Source organism: Schistocerca gregaria, chromosome 8, assembly GCF_023897955.1.
Source record: "Schistocerca gregaria isolate iqSchGreg1 chromosome 8, iqSchGreg1.2, whole genome shotgun sequence".
NCBI classification, from domain to species: domain Eukaryota; kingdom Metazoa; phylum Arthropoda; class Insecta; order Orthoptera; family Acrididae; genus Schistocerca; species Schistocerca gregaria.
The window spans coordinates 298,993,591-299,019,681 of NC_064927.1; the positions used below are offsets into that span (position 1 = coordinate 298,993,591).

General features: G+C 35.1%; 1 protein-coding gene across 1 annotated transcript in view; it reads left to right on the forward strand.

The window, feature by feature from the left end:
- LOC126285156 (nascent polypeptide-associated complex subunit alpha, muscle-specific form-like) overlaps positions 1–11,593 on the forward strand; it is a 231,110-nt gene extending 219,517 nt beyond the window's left edge. Inside the window, exon 13 of the mRNA XM_049984468.1 lies at positions 2,682–11,593. Within this exon, the coding sequence (XP_049840425.1) occupies positions 2,682–2,891 (210 nt within the window). The 3' untranslated portion in view covers positions 2,892–11,593. The remainder of the gene's footprint in view (positions 1–2,681) is intronic.
- Positions 11,594–26,091: the final 14,498 nt, after the last annotated feature.

Consider the following 26,091-nt stretch of genomic DNA (forward strand, 5'->3'; position numbering starts at 1 on the left):
TCTCTCTCTCTCTGTCTATCTGTCTGCCTGTCTCTCTGTATGATGATGATAAACTTGTTCTGAATAAAACAACGGGTCTTACTACTTTCTGTCATTTTTCAATTTAGATAGAGTATCAACAGGAGCCCTCAGAATCTAGACACTGTTCTTTGTGTGTATGTTGTTATTGCCTGATATCCCACATGAAACCTCCATCAGTTTTTGTTTTCTAATTGTTGAGGCCAGTATTTAAGCCTATGGGTAACTAGGAAAAGAATATCTGATATGAACAATGATTTATCTGGAAAAGCACAATATAAATGTTGATGTTGTAGATGATCCAGAGGTTGCTCAGTAGCAGCTGTTACAGCTCAACGGCCATCCACCATCTCAGCACACAGATTACCTAGAAGTTAAGAGTTTTTGAATAGAAATTTCTCTCATCCTCCCAGCCAAGATCCTTGGCTTCTATTAGACACACCATTCTACTGACACACCAAACAGTGGTCTTTGAAGCATGCCCCAAATTTATGGTGATACTAGACTTGATAGCATTGCCTGGTCTGTAGCTCAGCATTATTGGGTCCATCAGTGATACACCTCACCATTCTGGAAGACTTCTTGGTGTATATTAGTCCTCAAATATTGTTCCTTGATATAAGACAAAGTCTGTTGTTACCATGACGTGCTCTAATAATGGACTGTGACTTATGGTGCAGTTAATTTTATGCAGTACATAATAAAGAGTTTTTCTACTGACAGTTTCAAAGTAATTGTCTTTATTTTAAAGTTAGCTACATGAGTTTTTGCTTGAAAAATGTTTCTAGTCTCAGTTCAGATTGTTTCACATATCTTTTTGTAGTTTCCTGTTTTAATGTCTGTTGGTACTTTGATTTTGTTTTATAAATTACAAAACATTTCACTTGTGAATAAAGGGTTGAATCCTGTCTAAGACAGTACCTGACAGTGGTGTTTCATGTATCAAAAGTAAGATTCCTTTATAAATTTGTTTATGATGCAATGATTTATAGTTCAGGTGACAGGAGAAAAAAAGTTTCAATCTTAAATTCCTATTGACCTATTGATACTGAGGTCCGGCCATGACCTTGCTGAAGGAATTCTATCAGGTAAACAGAGAAAATCTAAACTGGAATGGCTGAATGGAAATTACCTTACTCTTCCGGAATATGCATTTTGGCATAATGGTACAAAATACAAAGTCTGTTAAAAAATTCTGGAACTTTGTCCACAAAATTTTCTACACTTACCTTTTACTTATTCTGCCTGGTCTCCTTTGAAATACTCTCCTCCACAACTGAGACACTACTCCCAATGCCATTTCCTCTTCCAGAAACAGTCTTGGTATGCCTCTTGCAATGCATAAAACACCGACTGCAAATTTTCTTTTACCTCATTTATTGTTTCAAATATTTATGCTTTCAATGGGTTTTTCAACTTTGGAAACAAAAAAGTCTGCAGGGGTCATGTCTTGAAAATATGGAGGTAGAGGAAGCAGAAATATTTTGTTTTTTATGCAATAGTCATGTACCAACAGGGATGAACGTGTTGGTGCATTATCCTGATTCAAGAGGTATGAATTGTCTCGCTACATTTCATGCCATTTCCTTCTCACATTTTCTCACAGGTATCCCAACACATCCTGATAGAACCAACGATTAACAGTTTGTCCCTTTGGCATGAATTCATGATTAACTAAGCCTTCAAAGTCAAAGGAAACTATCAGCATGCCTTTGACATTTGATCTGAACTGAAAAGCTTTTTTTGGTATTGGAGAAACTTTCCTGACCAGTTATGAAGCTTGAACCTTGCTCTCAACATCATAACCATAGAACAATGTCTCATCACCAGTTATAATTCTCTGAAGGAACATCTCATTCACATTTGCGGAATCCAAAAGCTCTTCACAGATTGCGAGGCAAAGGCCTTTGTGGTCTTGACTCATGAGCCATGGGATGAACTTGGCAGCAACAAGATGCATTCCAAAATGCTGTGTCAGGATTTCATCATATGATCCAACTGAAATGTTACATCCTTCTGCAGTCTCTTGGACAGTCAATCATCAATTGGCACACAATTTCATTGATGTTCCTGACATGAGCATTATCAGTAGATATTGAAGGGCATCCTGAACAAAGATCATCTTTAACTTCTCTCCAGCTGTTTTTAAACTGTGTGAACCTTGCATAACACTGAGTATGGCTTAAGCACAGAGCTTCATAGGCTTCCTTCATTGTTTGGTGTGTCTCTACATATTTTTGTGAGTTTCATGCAAAATTTAATGCAGACGTGCTGCTCCTCTAACTCTGCCCTCTCAAAATCTGCAAACTGTGTGAGACAATGTTCTACTCAACACAGCACTGATTAATAACTAAGAGAGAATCAACAATAAAAGTTCTGGCAGTTGCATGTTAAATATAGGCATGTGTAGGGATGCCAACTGCATTTCGCTACAGCACACCTTTGGTGTTACATTGCAAATGTTCTGGAATTTTTTGCACAGACTTCATATAAGGTTAATCAGTCTTCAACATGAGAGATTAGCTGACACAAAATATTCTAAAATTTAAATGCAGTAATACAGTGAACCAATGTACTGCAAAATGCTTGCAGTACCTTTGCCCCACTTACTGGCATAGTTCTTTTCTGTAGACTTACCTACAGTTTTAATGTTATTGTTCTAGGTACCAGCATCCATGAGTGGAATGAGGGCACAAAGCTTTGAATACCCTCCACACCAGCAGCGGATGCCATTGCGGGCACAATTGTCTACCAATGGTTGCCCTTATGATGGATCAGCCCAACAGACACCACTCTGCAGTACAGATACCACACTGAGTTCGTTGCCACCTGTACCACCACGAGGACAACCATATGTGCCATCAGATACCTGAGAGTGTATAATATCTGGATGACATGCCTCACGTTTTGCTCATCCATACAGAACGCTACTCTCCACTAGAACTCTAGTGATACAGTATTATTTCATAAATGAAACAAACAGGAATTTTTTGTACAGGACAATTCACTGACTGAAAAAAAATCTTCTTTTTCCACTTTTTTTAATGGCTTTGGTGAGAAATAGTGTGGCGCTTCAAAGTATTTAGTGTAGTCCGATTGCGGACCAAAATGAAGTTCTTCCAGTGAAACTATTAACTGTGAATGGAATGAAGAAAATAAGAAAACACTACAGACTTTTACATGGTACTGCTGTTATCCTGATAATGCCTTCACACAGTCCATTTGGTTCAGCTGTGGACTGTGAGAACTCACCAGATAGTGCCAACAGGGTATTATACTTAGAAATCATTTTCAGTTATAACTTGAAAATATATTACTATTAGTTTGTCTCTAAAAGGAAATTCTATGAGAATTATTCATTAATTCATTAATGCCTGCTTACCAGTTATATCACTGAACCTTGAACATCTGAAAACATCTATGATTGCATATCACACAGTTGTTGCTTGAAAGAGAGAAAAATGATGTATTTTGACCATCCAAGTGTCGGAAACTCAATAGTTTGTAAATTAATAAATAAATTATTGTGGAGAGAATGAAAAATATTAGTACATGATGGATGTGGCAATCCAAACATTGCATATTAATGAAAATGCGTGAACGTGAACTATTCATGATACGCAACAGATGTACCTCAAACTTAATAATTTTAATTTCTGATACTTGGACATATATTGTCTCTTTCACACATATCATTTCTTAATGTACAAGAGAAATGTGGTGCCATCTGAAAATAAATGCTGTCGGTTTACAGATTAGGTAAAAGCAATAAAATTCTTGGTCCGATAACTTCAGTTTTTTAAAATTGTGTGCCAAGATATGTTGCAAATAATGAGTAATAGATAAAAGAAACTCAGTAGGCTCTAATGTTTCCATATCAATAGTGCCCTTAGAACTTGTTAGCCTTTGAGAAAGCTATATAGTGAAAAGTTGGATGTAAAGTAAGATGCTAAACAGACATTGAAGAAAAACAGGAATCTTCACAAATTCAGAGAAAGGAAAAAGATGAGTAGGGAAGGCTGACAATAAATAAGGTTTTTTAAATGTTAGTACAGTGTCAATGACCCAATACTAGTTTATATAATGATACCATCAAATAACTCAATGCTGAGAGACGAAAAGGAAGGGCTTAGCTATACTGGTTAATGTGTCATATAAGATGTCAGACAAGGTGGTTTTTCATATCAGTTTTGGTAAGAATACATAATTGTTCACTTCAGTGAATCTAATTTGGAGAGAACAGTTCATGCATTCCTATGCTGTGTTATTGTTGAATGTTTGACTTTTATTCTGCTTATGTCTGATATTGATAGATAAATGTCAGAACCAGTTAGTATTCATTTAAAGGTATCACTTTGATGGAAATTTTTTGTGCACTAATTTGCATATAGTTATTGCTTCATTGATAAATAATCAAACAGATGCCAGCAGAAGATGAACTGAAAAGTTATATATCAAGATTACAATTTGTGGAAAGGAAGTTGTAATATTTAGTCTACACAAATATTGCATAATGCTAATAAGATTGTATGGGTACTGTAATACTGTTTTCACACAGAAAAACAGTCATATCACACAGATAACTTTTACAGCACATGGCAGTATGTAAAATACACTGAATAAAATTGTACTGGATTCCCACAGTTAATGTTGTGAATGCATTTTCTGCCTTAGGCTTTCCATAGTTCATATTACAGATGTGCTGCAATATTCATAATTTCCATGTATTACAGAAAAATCTAACTGTGAATAATTGTATTGGTATTTATCAGTCCCATTACAAATTCTGCTCTGTTATCTTCATACTCCCATCACAATTATATGGTCTGTGTTCACTGATACATATTGAGCAAGACTTCTGGAGTATCCTTATGGATGTATCCATTTCATATCCCACCTCCAGTACCAGCGTCACAAATGTATGTAGTAGAAATGTTGATTACCATTTAGTTTTTCACAACCTCCACCATATTTACCTCAATTTCGTACAGGTAAATTCTTTATCATCTAGTCTCCTCCCTCCCTCCCTCCATCCCTCCCACCCCCCTTCCTCCCTTCCTCCCTCCTAATATTATCTCACTCTGTTCCTATCTTCAGAAGTCTTTCACCACCTCAGTTAAAGACTGTGAGACTGTGATATATCACCCATTAACACATTTTGTCATCTGCAAATAAGAATCTCTGTCTGTCCTATTACTCTGTTAACAAACTTTAGTTTGAAAGGTGAATAATGTATTCTATATGTGACATGATGATAAACTTGTAGAAACAACTCTTTCTTTTTTGCTATCTCTTGCAGTCAGTCATTTAAGAACAGTAATATTTCAGATATTGCTGCTGCACTAAATTAGTGTAGAAAAGAAAGTAACTACACTATTTCATTATCACAGAAAATCTTGGATGGCATGCAATAAATAACAGTAAGCACTCACTGTATCATAGAACTGTTGAGCAGTAGGTGAGTACTTAAACTATAAACTGTAGATTATCGTACAAACTTGCTTTCGTCTTTCCATGTGATTTATGCATAAAAGCAGCCACATCAAGTTCTGCTGCAATGACTGCACATAACTTTAGGTGCATCCACCTTTATGAATAGCAACGAATGAACTAGTAGAAGGCTGACTATCAACAGGGAAGTGCAGTTGGGCACAAAATGATAAACTTCGTCCTTGTCCTGTACCCACTTCAGTCGCACCTTTCTTTCCTCCCTCATCAGCCTCTAACTCCTCACTACTTCACTCTAGTACCCTCACCTAACAGATTTCTTATCCTATGAATTCTCATCCATAAAATAGTTCTCTCAGCAGTCTGTATTTTCCTCTCTTCTATCTTGTCCATCCTCAGGAAACCTTTCCATGTATCTTCTTGTGCCAGAGATATGGTAAAGATCGTGTATAAGACCATAATTTAATTTTACACTTTTACTAGTACTCCCTCTGCTCATATTTTTATTTCTTCTCTTCTGCTGTTCACTTTCTTCTCCACTTTCCCAGAACTTTCTTTACCTTGGAACCCTTTCCACTTCTTAAATTTGATTCTGTGTTTTGTTCTGCCTTCAATTACTTGGTTATATGTGTCACTCTCATCTAGATAGTCATTCAATTTCTAAGCCAGTTGATTTAAATTTTACCTTTTCATATTGGACAATTTCTCTTTTAAGTCTTATAAAACTCATGATTTGGATGTGTTCATAGAATATTAGTGTTCTTTTACTTGTTTTTACCTACAATTTTTGATAATGTTTATGCACCATTGTGTCGTATCATAACTCAGTTGTTTCTGCTGTTCTGTTTCCTAATATCTTTCTCACAGCCTTCCTGTTGTTTTCTTTAATTTCTTCATTTTCTTTTATTAATCATATAATGAGCATGTCTTATGCATATGTGCATTCTTGTGAAATTATTGACTTGTAATGATGAATTTTCACATTCATAAAGAAAGATTTTTTAAAAATATTATAAACATATTTTGTGGAGTTGGATACTAAATCCATATTTTCAGTATTACTTTGGTAACTTCCTTTTCTCCCTACATTATGTTGGACGAGGTCTTCTAGGTACTTAAATCTACCTACCAACCATTAAAATTAAATATAGACAATGGTCTTTCTGCTTAATTTAAATGGTGAAGTCATACTGTTTGTCTGCTTTTTCTATATTTTTAATTTTGTTCTGCTACCATTGCTCTGTGTTCCACTTTTGCTAAATTATCTAGAAATGCTTAACAATAAATTTTGAGAGTGATCCTTTACCAGATAGTTATTATTTGAATTTTAATGTTAGATTCTGCAAGTATCTTTCTCCATTCTCTGACCAATTTTCAGTTAAACAAATCTGGAGGTAGTCAATAACCTTGTCTTAAAAAACTTCTTTCTTAATTTCAAGTGCATGTTATTTATCCCACAAATTTCACTTTATACTTTGTGCCGGCTGGTATCTCTTGTATAATCTCCTGTGTTTAGTTATCTAATCCAAATGCTGCCATGATTTTCGGAAAGGCGAGGACTATATATAGGTGCGAAACCTTTGCTTTAACCTATAAAAGAACATTGGTAGTGTTTATCTCTTTTAATTCTCTGTAGTAATATTAGCTTCAGATTATTGATTCCTTCTGTTCAGTGCTTAACTCTCCTAAAGATTTCCAGATGTTCTGCCCCCTACATGACTACTGGCAACTTGCTATTAACCTTACCTGCAGCAAGGCAAGTACCTGTGCTGTTTTATTCTTGTGCAGTGTTGTAGACTTTGCTGTTCCCTTCTATTCTTTCATTCCTCCCTCTTCCTGTCTTACTTCTTCATTTCTCTCATTCTTCACAATGTGACCCCCCACTTCACTCACATGACAATTCCAGGTTGAGGTAGATGTGTGTATGTTTACCCTCAAAAGGAATAGAAGCTCATAAACAGAGGTAGCATGTTCCAGTTCTTTTTTTAGCTGTTTTTCTGTCGTTGAACACCCACACCATGTTGTTAGTAGTTATTGTTATGGATCTCATTGTTCATTTTGTCCATATTTTGTGTCATTCATCTGACTAATTCATCATACAGCATGATATCTTCATGTATAATTCCACCTGATAGTTACAGAAGTTGGCTACCTTCATCTAATAATTATTACAACATTCTGGAAGTAAGAAGATCCAAAGAGATAAAATACATAAACATATTATGAAAGAGCTTTTGACCTCAACAGGGGAAACAAAACACCTTGAAATCTGAAATGACCCATAACATCATTAGCAGAAGATCAATATTTTTTGTTTGTTGCTATCAATACATCAAATTAATTTTACTTATACTTGTTTTTTCACATTTTTTCCAGACATCATACCTTTCTGTCATTTGCTGACATTTCTATCCTTTTTGGAGGTTTTTAACATTGTTCTTCGTATCATTGTATCCAAGTTTGTCTTATTTTATTTATTATTACTTTCTAAAAACTCAATCTTAACTCCTACATTTGCCATTTTGATAATAAACAAGTGGCACACTCACTGTCATATGTTGTCAGTTAGTTCATTGGTAAGCTCTCATTACTCTCCTTCAAAAATTGTCTGAATAAATATCCATAGTAAAAAGTTGTTAATTCATGGCCTTCTTTAATGCCTGGAATATGAAGATTCCTTAAAAGATTGGTTTATGTAGACATTTCTCAATAACTTCTGTCCACAACTATTTCCCTCACTTACAACAATAAAAAAGTAATGCTAACTACTGACAAGAATTTATCCAAAGATAGTGCTTCCAGGCATAGGCAGAGTCATTCATTAAAGGTGAAAAAATCTATAGTTAGCTATTTCCATTAGGAATATTACACAGACAATCCAACTGATGTTTGCAGACTGTCGCTTGGATACAAAAATTTGCATACTAACAATATAAGAATAAAAATGTTAATATATTTGACTGTTAAATATCAGTGACTGCCAGAGTTTGTAAATGCCACAGCAACTGTGTAACATGCAATATTTCTTAGATGGCTATATAACTGTCATATTCCTATTTGGGATAAAACAAAATAGAGCTTTTAAAACTGGAGAGAAAAATTTAGTCTCATGAAAACAGGTGCTCATTCTCAAAGAAATGAGTGAATTGTTTGCAGAAAAATTAATTTTTGCTTTCTAAAAAGGCTGTTTCCTTCTCAGTATAATAGATATACAACATTTAAGTTCTGCCTCCCTACTGATTGTACATTATTTTTGTTGTTATACTTTTGACCTACTTTGAATCATGTAACACGTATTATAAATTTAAGTTTATCTGTTAATTTTTTAGCTACTCATAGATCTTTAAAAGAAGTGTTGCAGACATGCAGCCACAAGCTTTTCAATAATTATCTGGTATGTTGTCACATACTCTGCAGCTATGTTCCTGGTATCAGAATGACTTGACATTAAATAATTATGCTTTAATAACTTCTGTTGTAATAATAAAATGATAATTAAGAATTATCATTAAGCACAAGTAATAACTAACTTTTTAAACATTAGTCATTTTTAGAATCAAATGAAAGTTAAATGTCCTTTGGCAAAGTATCAGAGTGATGCTTAGCTATGGGTGCTCAAATTAAGAAGTGGATTTGATGATGTTTTGAGGACACAAAAGTATGGTAATGCAGCTATGCAAACCATTGAAGCAAGTCAATTGTTTCCACACCAACTGTAGTAGACAACAATGTTGCAGCTATTTAAAATTATACTTTAGTTTTATCTTTGGTAATTTCCCCATTTAGAGGAATTTATTTTACATATTCACATTATTTTAACAGAAAATAAAATTCTCAGAGTTTCTCCCAGTGTAGTGTAGGAGACACACCAAATATTTTATTTTGTCTTTGTATCAGCCGTCCAGAGAGAAAGATGGAATTGTGCAGCCACAGTGGCATGAAGTAAATGTTAAGAATGAGACACTATGGTGCATTTTGGTAATAAGTAAAATTAACATCTTATTTTGTTGCTTGTTGAATACCTAGGATGTTCAACCTCTTTACACTCTTTCTAAATACATTATGAAAACTCCAGTCTCTAGTTACATTAATGCAATATTGTTACAATGCCTGTTATGTATAATTATTGTATGGTTAAAATTTGCAGATATATATTGGGTACATATATACCTCTGTCACAGTTTTAATGAACTATGAATAGTTATCCTGAAATTTATAGCTCAATTGTATTGAAATTATAACCAGTTTATATAGATTATTGACTGTATATAAGATTCTATATAAATTTGATGTAATGATGAAAGTCAAAAATATTAATGTTTTTAATGTTATTGTTTAATGAAATTGTACAAGGAATGTGTCCTCTGTACAAATTAAAAATGTATAACTGTATATGTCTTTGGTATATGTATTTTAATTTCATGTACACACAAGGAATAAGACACCAAGAAGAGCCTGGATTTTCCATTTTGCTAAGAAATTTGGGAAATTCTGGGCACCAAATCTCAAGTAAATAAATATATGTACAGCAAGTATACAATTTTCATACCTTATTTCCTACCCTCAGAATCCCGTCAGTTTGCACCAGTTTAATTTTCTCTGTTGGCATCTCTCTTATATATATCTTCGAGTCATAGTTCTGCTCATTTGGATGTGCCATTGAAACTCTCCATAACTCTGCTCTTAAATGAGAAAAATATGCAGCAAATTAAACATATCAAGTGAAATTTAGTTAATTTACTTACAAGGACTTTCATTTTGCTTTTATAGCTTTTCTTCCTGTAAGTTATCCATATGATTTTATTCGAAAACATCAAAAAATCATGAATGCCTTACGTGTGAGACTGCCACTGGTTTTTCAAACCTGTAATAAGAGGTAGAACTGTAAGTGGCTGTAGGCATTCACAGATAAAAGGCTTTGATTATTATCATGCAACCATGTTCTATTGGCATAATTAATTTTGTAAAAAGAAAGTTTTTGTTAATTGCTTGCTATGACCAAAACTTAATTTTGGGCTCTCATAGCACAGTTGTGTTATGTTGGAATACTGATCTTCGTGAAATATTTGCTAACATATTTTCAAGTGTTGTTGTTTATAAGGTTGTTTACAAGTCCAGGTACTTAACATGTAACAGGACCAACACTTTATTATTTTTTAACTGCTCCTTTTTTTGTTAAATGTTGGTCAGTTGTTGAATTAAAAGTTGAGTAATGAACTCAGTTTTATGACAGAAGAATATTTAATGCTAAAAATAAACCTTCTATACCAAATTAATTTCTAACAGCTGTTGAAATTCCCTTGTATCTGTAACAGCAAGTGCTTTAAAATCTTTAAAAAACCCTCCCCCCCACCATCACCCCCCCCCCCCCCTCCAAAGAAAAACGAATTGCTTTGAACTATTTGCCAGTTCCACAACAGCTTTTTCTCGGGTTTTCTACCTAAATAAAGCTATTGTTACCTGTAGTTATTGCTACTTAGCTATGAATGTTTTCAAACAAAAAGGTTAAGATACTTTTCATTGGTTTATTATGTTAAGATTCCCACAAAATTGTTTCATTACAATGTTTGTTTTTATTAATGACATTTATTTTTATTTAGGATGATGGAACAAGAGGTAATGTCCAGGAGGAACAAAAATTTATTTTGGGCCAATTTTTGGGAAATCCTGCAATTTTTGATGAGATTACAGTGATATTTTCAAACATAATTACAAAATTGATGCAACTAATAGGAAAATTTAAACTAATTACTATATATTATGAGGCCAGCATTCAGAGAACGTCAGAAGCTGTGCAGTTGTCTGATACAATATAATTTACTTTCAATGTAGACATTGAAATTTGCAAAATAACATTTTAGGATGTGCAATGCCATATTCCAGCACAATATTTTCTTATGGTGTTTCTTATGCTGTTGAATTCATTAAATTGTGTATATTATTTTCATAAGATAGTTGAAAGCATAAGCTTGACACTAATGTGAATTGTAATATAAGCATTTACTGTACTATATCCTCAAGAAAAACTGTTTAGTTTGGGTCATATTCTAGTATTTATAAAATGTAACATTATGTAACTACTGAAAGAAAAGAGAGAAATTAATAATATAATAAGTTGCCTTGATAAGTATTGTTTTCTTTGTGTCACTGGTAGATACACAAAAGATAGTCTTACTGACCTTTGTAGTGTCTCTACATTTTTTAATTCTTCTCGACATAAAAAGTCATTTACTGTTATTTAATTGTAGAATACCAAGTCTTATCAAATATCAAACAACCAAAAAACCAGTAATTATGAAGAAGATTTAATTTTTCTTTAAAATATTTGAAATCCAGTCACTGCACACAGCAAAGTTTTATAGTTTAGTATCCACTATATTGAAACACAATTTTCACTGATCCTGAGTACTATAACATAAGCAGAAGTCACTGCATTTCCATTTCCAAGCTTGTGAGTTATATTTTGTGTTAATTCCCAAATCAGTGAAATCAGTTACTGAATAGTTCCTTCTATCAGGTTATTTCTACCCCTCAAATCATAATTTAACATCCTTTCGTAAGTCTCACTGTGGACGATGTTTGTTGCTTAATTTCAAGTTCTTATTGTGGAAAAATTGTTTTCAGGCAGCTCTAAATTGAATGCCATTTATTTCTGTAATCAGAATGCTTCCAAATTACAGGAACCACAAGGAAACATGAAAATACAATTAACATAAACTGGAGGAAACAATTTTGACAGACACTATGAGCAAGAGACCATGAAAATAGTCAGCAACAGAATAGTCTAAAAATATGACTTGCAAACTGTGGAGTGTCCACGTGCCACAGCAAGGATTAACCACATGTCAGCACTCCTAGTGGACAGTGCCTGAACTCAGTTGACACATAGTAAGTGATCAGGTGATTGTATTATGACAGCTGCATGGTCACCTGTTTCCACAATTATATCAACATATTGCTCTCCCATCTTTATCATAATGAGCCAGCGGTGGGCCTATGGTCTCACATTTAATGATGTATAAAAATCTACCAAAAGAAAGAAATATATATATCCACCACCTTACTTTTTATACCCTTAAAAAAAAAATTCAGTTGACTTCCTTGTGTCATTCTTTTAGGTCTTTCTGTCTGAAAGGACAATTTACAACAAAAGTTGTCATATTATTAATAAAAAAATTAATTGGAACTGGTTAAGAGAAGATAAATTTCAGAGGCAACAATTATATGTAATACTAAATAAATTGAAATCAGAAGCTCTTCTTGGTTTGATTGGCTTTCATCAACAAGCAAATCTTTAATGTGTACTGTAATAATCTAATTATATTTAGCACAGCATTTTAAATATTTCTACTACCAGCAATACGCCTTTTCCAGTATTTTGTCTAGAATGGCCACACATAAACAGAGCGAGGTGACGCAGTGGTTAGACACTGGACTCACATTCGGGAGGACGACGGTTCAATCCCGCGTCCGGTCATCCTGATTTAGGTTTTCCGTGATTTCCCTAAATCACTCCAGGCAAATGCTGGGATGGTTCCTCTGAAAGGCCATGGCCGCCTTTCTTCCCCATCCTTCCCTAATCCGATGAGACCAATGACCATGCTGTCTGGTCTCCTTCCCCAAACAACCAACCTACCAAAACAACCAAACATAAATCAGTAGTTAATTTTTTGAAATCCATTTGTCCTCTCACATATTTACTGTGTTCACTTCCATTTTTGGGAATGCTGTAAAGATCAATTGCAAGGATATAAATCCAATGTGAATACTTAATTCAGATTCACTTACAATTTCATGTGAGCAACCAATAACCTGCAAATATATTCCTAGTGACAAAAGAACCTTGCAGCTTTACAGGCACAAAATCTGTAATTTTTGTCCAGTTTTGTTTGTTGCTAATTCTTCTGTAAACTGTTACAGATAAATGCAAGCAAACTGGATGAAATGGAAATGTGTGTGTTTCTAATAAATTAGCCAGGTCCTGAATAATGAGAGATTTGTTTTCATGAATTCACTATCAAATATTTGTGCTATCAGCAGAAAAGTACATAAAACTGGTACTAATGTCACAAATGTAAACCTTCTCTAACACGTCATTTTTGAGGCAGTAACTACTTGAAATTATAATAATAAACAAATTTTAATTAATTGGAGAAGCTTGTTGAGAAATGTGAGTTTTAAATTCCAGTTGTAAGTAACATATTACTATTCTTTGCATATTCAAAGCTGCAACTGCTCTTACAGACATCTTGGTTCTAATCTAGATATTTAGATGTCATGGTCAGTGTTATTTCAGCATATCACAGCAGCCTTTGTAATACATCCTTCCCAAATAATCATAACCATAAAACTAAAAATTAATTATTGCAACTGCATTTTTGGTGAAACCTATTGTCAGTTTTGCACAATATTGACGTAACTGAGAAGAAATGATTACAAATAGTAAAAGATTTCACTTATATTTTCTGGCTCACCTTAAAATCATTTAAAGGTTGGTTCCATCTCATTGTCTGTAGGGATGTATTTAAACACTTTTCTGCGCATGCTTTCTTGACATTTATTTTCTTCTAAAACACATATTAGAAAACAACATGGTGAAAATATATGTTAGAAAAAAGTTTTAAAAAGCTCATGTTAACAAGAGAGTGGCTGAAGCTAAGAATGCAAACAACTCTATATAATCTGTATGTTTACATACTGAGAACAACTTGTAGCATTGCATTCTGTCCCGCAAATGCAAGTGTACAGTGGTATATAAAAATTCCATGTGCCTAGTGTTTGTTATTACAGTTACTCTGAGACATGATTGATATAGATAGATTGTATGCCTCTCTTAACAGTAAATTGTTCAGCCTTCCATGCTTGCAAGCTATCCCATACAGATGTGTGTTATGTAGAAATAAATGTTCAGTTCTACTGGGTACGACATATTTGGTGACCCCAATGTTCCGCACCGCTTTGTAACATGAGCGTTCCTTACTTCCACGTCAACCACGCCATGCTCACTCTTGTGCGAAAATGGACAATCCGCCAGTCACCACAGAGCCAGCTACAAGCAGCCAAGTTAACAGGGTTACAATTAAACCCCCGCCATTCTGGCAACATGACCCAGTGTTGTGGTTTGTGCAGCTTGCCAGCCAATTAGTCCATGCACAGATATCAGCAAATGAAATGAAGTATAACTACGTACTTGCAGAATAGCTTGCAAGCATAGAAGGCTGAACAGTTAACTGTTAAGAGAGGCACTGAATTGTCTATATCACTCATGTCACAGAGTAACAATGAGAACAAACACTAGCCACATGGAATGTAAGTATACTACTGTACACTCATTTTTCTGATAAGAGAAAGTGATGCTACATGGCTCCCCCCACCCCTAGTGTTAATGATACCGGAGATTAAATTTCATAGGCTGCAATGCATATGTTACCACTACATTTTTTTTAAACTTGGCATTGTGCCACTGTAGCAACCGGTTCCAGCAGGTTGTGAGCTATCAGTCTTCTCCAAGGTGCCTGGCATCTGTAGTGTCTCTAGGTAGCTGTGGGGTACTGAGACGTTTTTGGATGCTACATTTGCATCTTCCTGTTCACCTTCTGCCATCCTTGATGTGTCCTATGCATAAAAAAATGTGGGCTTGAGTCAGTCTAGTGCAATGGTGATAGGCATACCATTTATGGAATGTGTGGCCATTTCTGCTAATTACCAGATAAAGCTGGCATATGTGCTCTCGTAATCTAGCAGTGTGATGCATCAACTGTATCGTCTGCCATGCTGTACAAGAATTCTCCTGGCAGGCATAGCATTTACCCATACACTAGCTCTGCTGCTGTAACATTTAGATCACTTTTAAATGATGCCTTTAGTCTGAGGAGTACAATAGGTTCTGAATCGTGTCACATCATAAGAGTTGATTTCAGTTTGTGATGCTGGCATTCAGCTATACCATTTGATACAGGATGATAAGCTGTGGTGCTTATGCACTTTATGCCTAACAATGTAGCTAATGCTCTGAAAAGGTAAGCTTCAAACTGTCATCCTGATCTGTGGTAATCTGTAGTGGTATGCTGAATCAGGCGATCCAACTACAAAGAAATGTCTGTGCCACAATTTTGGTCATGATATCCTTCATGGGGAATGCGTCCGATCATGTGGTAAATCGGTCCACAACTGTAAGACAATAATTATAGCCTTGGAAGACTATGAGCGGGCCTACAGTATTGACGTGCACATATTCAAAATGTTGACTTGGTAACAAATGTGCCTAGTGGTGCTCTGATGTGCTGTGTAATCTTGTTCCTTTGACATGCAATGCATTGCTTGGCAGATGTTTTGCAGTCAGCGTGCATTCCAGACCAGACCGATCTAATAGTGGCTTGTACTCTTGGATGTGCCAGATTGTGTAGTGATGCAATTACTTAAGCTGGAAAGTCTTGTGGCACATATGGACGTGCTTTTACTCCAGATAGGTCACAATACAATTCAACATTCACTTCAGGCATTGCAACATGTTGTAACTTCATTTGTCCTGGTTGTTTCAACAAATCTTGTAACTCATTGTATGTTTCTGGGCCTGTGCAAGGATATCAAAATCTATGCCAGCCATTACAGATTCAGCATGTGAACATGTGTCTGCTATTGCATTCACAGGCTCCATACATGATAGCACATCTGCTGGTATGTTCATCTTTCCTTGTATATAAACAGTGTATATGGTGAATTGGCTAATGTAAACTAACTGGCATAGTTGCCTCAGCGATACCTCCTCTGGTTTTACAGCAAAGGTGTACATCAGCAGCTTGTGATCTGCAAAATAATGACCTGTCGGCCCTCTAGTAAATGTCTGAATTTCTTGGCTGTGGCATAAGCTGCAAGTAGTTCGTGGTCATAGGTTGCCAGTCATTGCTGTGAAGATGACAACTTCTGACTGAAGAATGCTACGTGTTGCCAACAAACTGAACTGACATTGGCAGAATATTTCAATAAAAACATACATCTTCAGAAACTACTACTTTAATGTTATAAAAGAACAACGTTTGGTGACATATTTAAATTAATTCCAAATTTAGATTCAAAAGTAAACAAATTTCTTTTGTAGACAATATTGTTCAGTGAAATATACTTTGGTTATAAACAGATTATTCTTCATCACTGGATAATAAAATATTTTCATTGAGGTATATGACAATTAAGCAAAAGATCTTTTTCTATCTAGAAATTTTATATAACCTCTATTTTCTTTATGTCATAATTTTGCGATTTTTTTTAAAAATAACATGTCTTCAATACATATAATTAACATACATTCCTTCTAACAGATATGCAAATCGCCCTAAATAAGGTTTAAATAATTTTAAAAAAAATTTATTAACCTTATTCTGAATTCAATATATTTTACTTGTGTAACAGAAGAAATAGTGTTGAACAAGTAGACTGATCTGTCTTTCTTTTATTTCCAAGTATGTCCTCTGTCCCAAAATAAACACCTAGATGACAAACCCTTATTACGCTATTTTATGCACACAGTTGCACATGGTATTAACCCAAATAATATGGTTCTGTCAGTTATAACCCAAACCAAATGACATGATTACTTTTATATAATGGTCTGCACCACTTTATACATATTTAAATTCACATCAAAAAATTTTTTTACTGACTACTCCATTAATGGAATTATGCATAACCTCTCCTTCCACCATATCCCAGCTCCGATACATTTATCTTCCTCCAGGTAAGGACTGATTACATAGCTAGCAGTTAATTGGTGGCCCACTGCAAACTGAGATCAAGCTAGTGTGGACCACTCTTTTCACTGCTAATTGTGCAAAATGACACCAGTAATTAATGTCTTCTTTATTTACCTCTTCATGGCAGTATTCTAATGTCCTGATAGTCAGATTAGATTAGATTAGAGCAGATTCAGTTATTGTTCCATAGACCTAAAAATGAGGTGATTCTATTGGGTGTGGAACAAGTCAGAAAGTATAAGATAAGGAACATAAAACACCTTAATATAATAGTCACTCCCCTGATAATTGTCAGGAGACTGCCAAAATTTGTAAATACATTTCAGTAAACGGGAACTGCTACTATTTACAGAATTAATACGCTGTCAGAATGAAACATAGTTATGCACTTTTAATAAATTTATCATACACAAAATACCTTATCTTGACAGTTGTGACCAAGTTCTGTCAAAACTGAAATCTAACAGATATTTATATTTAATCTGGTCTAATTGTCCCTGTTAAGAAATTTACCTATAGAGTAGAAGGAGTTGCCTATCAGAATGTCTTTCAAACTCTGTTTAAATTGTGCTATTTGAGAAACCAAGTTCTATATGGTTGCTGGCAATTTATTGAAATTGTGTGTTCCTGAATATTGAACCCCTTTTTTGACCAAGGTAAGTGTTTTTAGGTATTTATGTAGTTTTTCTTATTGTTAGTATTAACACTATGTATTGAACTATTGGTTGGAAATAGAGATACATTACTTGCAACAAATGTCATTAAGGAATAAATATACTGAGAAGCATTGGTTAGAATAAAAGTTCCTTGAACAGATTTCTGCATGATGGTTTGAATTGACACCACAAATGAATCTTATTACATGCTTTTGCACACAAAAAAGTTTTGATTGATTTGAGGAGTTAGCCCAGAATATGATCCTGTATGACATAACAGAATGAAAGTATGCAAGTTTACTTGTAAGTTTTTATCTCCTACTTCTGACATTATTCTCACTGCAAATGCAGACATGTGTAGTTGCTTTAGCAATTCTGTGGTATACCATTCCCAATTGAATTTATTATCAAGTTGTAATCCCACAAATTTAATGCTGTCAACCTCTTTGATCTGCATGTCTTCATAAGTTACACACATACTGGAAGGAAATCCATTACAGTATCTGAACTGCATATACTAGGACTTTCCAAATTTTCATGGCAGGGAATTAGCTTTATGCCATTCATTAGTGTCAGTGAAAATTTGATTAGCAACCATTTATAAATCTGGACTTGACTTGCTGTTTGTATCATCTGCAAATAAAACAAACTAAGCATCTGGAAATGTAACAGATGAGAGGCCATTCATGTACACAAGAAAAAGCAACAGACCCAAGATGGGACCTTGAGGAACACCACATGCAATTGAGAAGACTGACTGCTTGCTGTAGAGGTATTTCACAATGATAACCTTTGTTTCCTGTCAATTAAATAATACTCAAACCATTTCACAGAAGTTCTGATGACACCCTGATGTTGTAATTTAATTAAGAGAATGCTGTGGTTCATCACCACCACCTAGACACAAGGCCGCAGTGCAAAGTACGTAGCAGGTCGTGAAGTCACTCAAAGTGGGCCACCATTTTTTGATTAAAAGTGGTTGTATACCTAGACATTTGTAGGATTCTGGTGCTGCATTTGTGCTTAAAACTTGCAATTACAGAGTTTAGTTCTAGTGAATCTACTGTGAACAAGGTTTACAAATGTTGTGTACTAAAGTGTCATGGGAATTACAGAACTGGACTGAAAGTAATGCTATTTTCCTTTCGAAAATATTTCAATCTGCATCGAAAATGGCTTTCAGTGATTCATCAGGACATTTTCCAACCCACTCAGCACACAGAGGTATGTAAAAAGTATCTACCTACTTTTTTTTCTAATGGAATATTTCAAATTCTGGTTGCGTTTGACTAAAATTGTGAGCAAAAGTTTGGACTAGATGGTTTCTGTTTCCAGGTGGCTTTATTTTGATTTTGAAAATAAAAAAAATTTAATATAAATTTTTGATTCATGTTACATTTTATTCGTGTTTTAAGTTCTCTGCAATTTTTATTTTGTTACACATTACCGATACATTTTATTCTATTTGTGAGTGGGCATTGTTTTTATCTCTCACATTTGTTAGCATGAATGCTAACGAATGTGGAAATTGCTGTTTTTATGTTCAAAAAGCCATCTCTCTGTGTGAAGCTTATCTGTGTCATTCTAGGTATTAGTTTTTTCCTGTGTTAGGAATTCACAGTCACTGGTTTGGCCAACTCACAACCAAATAATCATCTTTCAAACTAACCTACCCTTCATGTTACGCTACAGATCAGTGTCATCACAACCAGATTTCAGTGGCATCCTGTATCACTTGAGCCAACACTTATAACAATATTCACATTAATAATGCATCCAGTTACTTAATGTTACCAGTATCTTAAATGTTTCAGTTGGTTTATTGACATGTCAAGTGTCATTTAGTTCATACAGCACAACTTGGTATGGAGTGTTTGGTTGATATCTTCTTAACATACTTCCAGTTGGATACTCAAGACTGTCTTATTGAGGTGTGTCATTTATGATGTCATCTGTTCAACTTTATTTTGTGTTTCTCATGCACTTGCTTTGCAGTTGTTCTTACATCCAAACATGAAATTTGTGCTATATCAAGATCCTCATTCAGTGTTACCTGCAATGGCACAGTTTTAATATGTTTTGGCATAATGATACCCACAGCTCTTGATATCAAAATTACAAAATAATTGCTATGTTAACATGCAGAAACCAACAGATCACTGAAATTTGGCGACACTAAATCTAAACTTCACTCTTATAGTTCCATAAATATCACAGTACTGCTGTAACACAAGCAGTTCATGGATATATTCATCATATACTGATGCATGTTGAGCCATGCTCCTAATGTTTATAGTACTAATTAATCAAATAATTTTACAATACAATATACATGTTGTTGTAGATCATGGTATATTACTGTTAGGCCTAAATGATTTATATGCTTCTGCTATGGTGTGATCTGTCAAGCTGATATTGGTGGAAAATGAATGAGTGTCCACTGATTTTTGCTTTCACATCTCTAGATCATGCTGTATACTGCACTGACTCACACTATTTTGTTGTACATTTGTGAACTTCAGTTCACCAAATCTGACATCTGCCAGCAAACAGAATGTTATGACGAAGTGAAAGACTAAGACTTAGAGAGGGTGCTGTTCCATTACTATTACCAGGTTGCCCAAGCTATTTGTCTGCTCCATACACCAGCTCTCGAGAAAGTGCAGAGGAAAGGCAAGCTAGATTAGACAATTAACATCCCCTAAAAGCAATTACTGATAGTTTAAAAACCAAAACAGAGTATGATCCGTGGAAGTTATTTTCTGATGTGAAGCATTTCTGCTGTGCTTAGAAAGAGAAACCATTCCCAGAGAGTGGACTATTGTTAGGAGAAATGACTGTGTCATATTTCTATTGCTTACAGTATTACCTGCTCCATCTGTGTCTATATCCATTGTAATGACAAATGAGTTGCAGTTGTCCACCTATCAAATTAACACTGAAATTAGAAAGACAGACAGTAGCAAAATATCAGACAGATTTTGGAACATCGAAGATTTGTTTACAGTAACAGACAAAGTGAAAGAATTAGCCAGTGCAAAAAAAATTCATTAAAAAGCCAGTGCCTTGTTATACAGGACATTTTAAATGATATGTGTGCTTCTGCAGATGAAGGAAAACAGACACAAATTTAATTCTTAATTGAGCAATTTAAGTTGCTACGTAGCAGTGAGAAAACCTATAGGTTTAATCCTCACTTTTCTGTATTTTGTTGTATCCTGCATTCTATCTCCCCTCCCTACAAATTTTTCAGGTCTTTTGGCAGTCTTATTCTTCCTCATCGAGGACTTTACAGAGAATATTTTCCTCATGTAGTAATGGTCATAATGAACAAAATGTAGGTGCTATGATCCCGTATATTAAGGAAAGATTTAAACTGTTGCAGGAAAGTGATTTTACTATTTCTTTAATGATGGATGAAATTCATATTAAACATTATTTTGATTACAAGGGAGGAAACACTGTGGGGGCAGCATTTAATAGTGACAAGGCTGCTACTACAACATTTGTCTTTATGATATAATCATTGTAGTCTTCTTTTAAGGAAGTAGTGCATGTCCTTCCAGTGAGAAGCCTTGTAGCTGAACAGTTGTTTTTGTATGTGAAGAAAATATTATGTGGCCTCCATGACATGGTTCAAAAGTTGTCTGCGTAGTGAGTGACAATAACGTTATGAGGGTGGTTTGGAAAGTACCTGGAATCACCACAAGAGTCAGCGCTAGCGAGTTGTTCATGTGATATTCATTGCCCTTTTGCCTGTAAATATGTGCCATTCAGTACTCTTGGAAGAGAACTGTGGTGGTGATTTGGCTCTGTTGTTGCTCCTGCATGGTGAGTTGCGAAGATGGAAAAAATTGAGATTCGAGCAGAGATTAAGTACTTTGTAAAGAAGGGTATGAATGCAAAGGACATTCATGCTGATTCCCAGAATACACTGGGGGGCTCTGCTCTTTCATATTCAACTGTTTCCATGTGGACAAATGAATTTAAGAGTTGGTCAGGAGAGCTTAGATGATGATCTGCCCAGTGGGCAGCCAAGATGTGTGTCTACTCCAGAAATCATTGCAAACGGGCACAAAATGGTCATGGAGGACCACTGATTGAAAGTGTGTGAAATTGCTCACACTTGCCAGATGTCATCTGAAAGGGTATATCACATGTTAACTGAAGAAGCTTTTCCGGATCGCACAGGTGGGAACTCTCCCTGCAACATATCCTACATTCCCATAATGATACAGACCCCAACCTTTGCTAGTCCCTGTCCTTCACCAGCCTATCCAATTCCCTGCTGCCACTCCAGCACAATGCAACCTCCTATCCTGCCAACCCACCCAGTTGTCCTTTCCCCCTTCTCTACTTGTCTATCAGCTAGATGTTTGCCATGGCTCTGGATGCTGGATCAAAAACACATGAGAATGGACATATCGGAACAATGTTTGGCCCATCTTAGGAGAAACAAACCACAGATGGAACTTGGATGCACTGCTATACCTCAGAGACAAAACAACAGTAAAAGCAGTGGAAATATGCTGATTCTCTGCCACCAAAGAAACCAAAGACAATTCCTTTGGCAGAAAAAGTCATGGCACAGCATTCTGGGATGCAAAGGGGATCAGCACTGGGCAAACAATTACTGGAGAATACTATGCCAACCTCCTTGACAAATTGTAACAAAAGATACTAAAAAAAGGCCTGGTTCACCAAGGAAGAAAATCATCTACCACCAAGACAGCATGTGCCTGCACACATGTGCCATTGCCATGGCAAAATTACTTGAATTAAGGTATGAATTGTTACCACACCTGCCTTATTCATCTGATACGGCTCCATCACATTCTCATCTCTTCACAAAACTGAAAATTTTGCTTGATGAATGAAGATTCTCTTCAAATGAAGAATTGATAGTTGGAGTTAACAACTATTTTCCAGGCCTGTAGGAAACTCATTTTCAAGATGAGATCAAGGCACTGGAACACTGTTGGACCAAGTGCATTAATCTACAAGGAGACTACACTGAAAAATAAAAAATGTTTTGATGATGTAAGAACTTTTTTTTTTCTGTTCTGTTCCGAGAACTTATCTGTGGCCCTTTTCAGTTCACCTCCAAAACTCCATATAGCTTACCCTCATCCAGCTGATCCAACTCAGCCACTATTTTTTAAAATTGATTCTGTCCACATACTTAAGTGTATACATAAAAACTGTGTTACTCAAAAAGACTTAAAAATTCTCACAGTCCCATCGCTTTACATTGTTGCCTATTAAACATAAAAGAAAACATAAACCACTACACTATAAGGAAACTTCTTCATCAACATAATACTCAACAAACAAATATGATTGATTTGCCCACAACCAGGCGTAAGAAAACCCAATCTAGCTATGAATACATGGGCATAAAATTATTCCACGCTTCACCATTACAGACTCAACTGGTTTCACTCAATATTTTCAAAACTAAAACCAAAGTGTGGATGAAGGAAAATACTTTCTATAGTATAGAAGAATTTCAGAATAGTTGTATAGATGACCTAATTTATAGATAAATTAAGGCTTAATGTTATGTATAGATATGGGTGTAGAGGCAGTTATAAACTAATAGGGTACAACACTGCTATATTTTTACCATGTAATATTTTGTTATGTAAAACATAATGTCTAAATAGCTGTAATTCTTCTGCTGACATGGATTGCATGTTAATTCTGAAAGATGGATAAAATAAATAAATAAATAGACTCTCAAGTTTTGCTCAAATATCCACAATTTCATGGAAGCAGTAATGATTGTCAGGTGTTAATGGCATCTTTTGAAGCACTGAGGCAGCTTCATAAGATTGAATGTAATGGTCTACTTAAGAACTCCTATGGTCTTACTTTGAATTTTCTTTATCTATCTTTACTTGAGAAACAGAGTGTGAGCCTCATTTTCTAGGCATTCAATGAATATACAGCTGAAGCCATTTCAAATATAGGGGGAAAGAAAAACTTATTACATTACCAGCCAACTGCAGAATTTATTAAAATTATACCAACATGGTGGAAAATTGTAAATGTTAAGATGGTTCATAAAGGTGTTCAACTAGATGATCATTTCCAGTGCCCTCTGTCTTTAAGCAATAATGATGAAAAATTAGTTTTTCTGGAAAAGTCTCTTGTGTGGTTCAATAGGTGGAAGGACTTAGGCCTGAAAAATAATACCCTTTCAAAGGAAACCCATATAGCTCTGACACACAAAACCTATGGTTTGATTGAGATGGCAAGGTACTGAACTAAAGAGCTTGGTTTAACTTATTTTTTGCCTGGAAAAATTCAAACTGATTCTCTGCAAGCAACGTTTAGCAGCTACTGATCAATGGCTGGCTCTCAGTATCTCATATCTATGAGATATATTTTTGAGGATGATGCCAAGATGAGGATGCAGAACTTGTTACCACTCATGTTGATTTCAAGTACTTTTGGTAAACTGCCCGTCGCTGAAGCATTCGCCTTTAATTGTAATGATGACACAAAAGAGACTATACAAACAGACTCTGAGTTTATGGTTGACATTACGTATTTGGAGGAAGATTTCAGACAGGCAGAATCACATCTTCCATTCTTAACATATTTAGCAGTGTACTGAAGAAACAGCAGTGCGAGGTGTGCAGGAAATACCTTCTCTTAGACAAAAAAATGTGCCTGCATAGTGACCAACATCTTAGTTTAATTAAAAATGTGGCCAGGGTGGTATATTTTTCCCTCAACCTGATGTTGTGAATGTTGTTATTTACAATTACATTACTGTACAGAAATTAATTCTGCCCCTAATGAAAAGAAATTTTTGTCATTCAATGGTCAAAATGTAACTGTAAATGCTGTTCAGGAGAAAAGTTTCTTCTTAACAGGCTTGGTTTGCAACAACGGTCATTCAGCAGACAAAATACTGAATTTGTTAGTCAAAGCATCCACCAATGCATTATTAAACAACTACATTAAGAAAAAGAATGACACCTTTAATGCTTCTTTTAAGAAATGGAAGCTTAGCACATTTTAATTTTCGTACAGTTTACATGCTAGGACATTTATCAGATGTTGCAGGAAATTTCTATGTTCATATTGGTGTAGTACCTTCAACTGAATTCACACTAATAGTCACTTGGTCCACATAGGCTGTAGTTTTTGGATAGTTTCCAATACTTTCAAATGTCACAAAGTCATAAAAGTTTCCATGCACACTATTCAGCTGAAATAAATGCTTTGTCTAGCACTACTGGCTAGTTTTGACCTCATCTCTGCCAAATGTTATCAGATTGTGCACACATTCATCTGTGCACTTGATATTGGCCTAAGGTTGATACTGTGCCAGTTTTTCCTAGTAAAGTCTTTATGTCTTCTAGCTATTCTGCGCAGAAATATTTATTTCTTCCTTTGAATTTGTTGAGCCTCTGCTGGCCAATAAGAAGAAATCTGTTAAAGTAATTTTGTTGTGAACCTCATGTAGTTCATTATAACTATGAATGTAATTAGACGTTATTAATTTGGCATGCACGCTAATAAAACTTACATAGCATATTACAATAGTGCTGGTATTTAGGGAAATCCAAAAAATGGATTGCTCCCATTTTTCTGAATCAGAATAACACCAGGGTGATTCCGAATGTGGTTACTTCTCACAACAGCTGTCCATCTAAATTTTGATACAAGCTGTCAGTATTGTTGTACATGTGTAACAATTAGTTATTGCTTTCTCTGCATTATTTTACTGAGACACAGTTACACTCTAGTAGTTGCTTATTCCACTGACAGTTTGGAATAGGTTAATATCAGATACATTAGTTGGTCTCCATTCCCAAAGGAAAGATGGTGCCAATAGGTCAGTGTAATAGTGCAGCTCTATCAAAAAAGAAACCATTAAGCAGTGCACTATCAAAAAAGAAACCATTAAGCAGTGCAGTGTGAAAGGAATGTAGAAAACATGTTGTAAAAGGTATTCTGTGTGTTAAGTGTCACTTCTGGCTACATGAAAAGTGTGCAAAAGTGAACCTATAATTCATAAATGATGATTTCTTGTGGTGATGCCAGGATTGTTTATGGACCTGTTTAAGTGAAGAAAAGGTTGATCTCCAAAGTGAAGTGACTGCAAAAGAAACTGTTATTCAAATGCTGCAGAAAGAAAATGAATCCCTCAAGGACGACTTGTTAGTGTTACAAAATGAAAACAGCGAACTTATGCAGCAAAA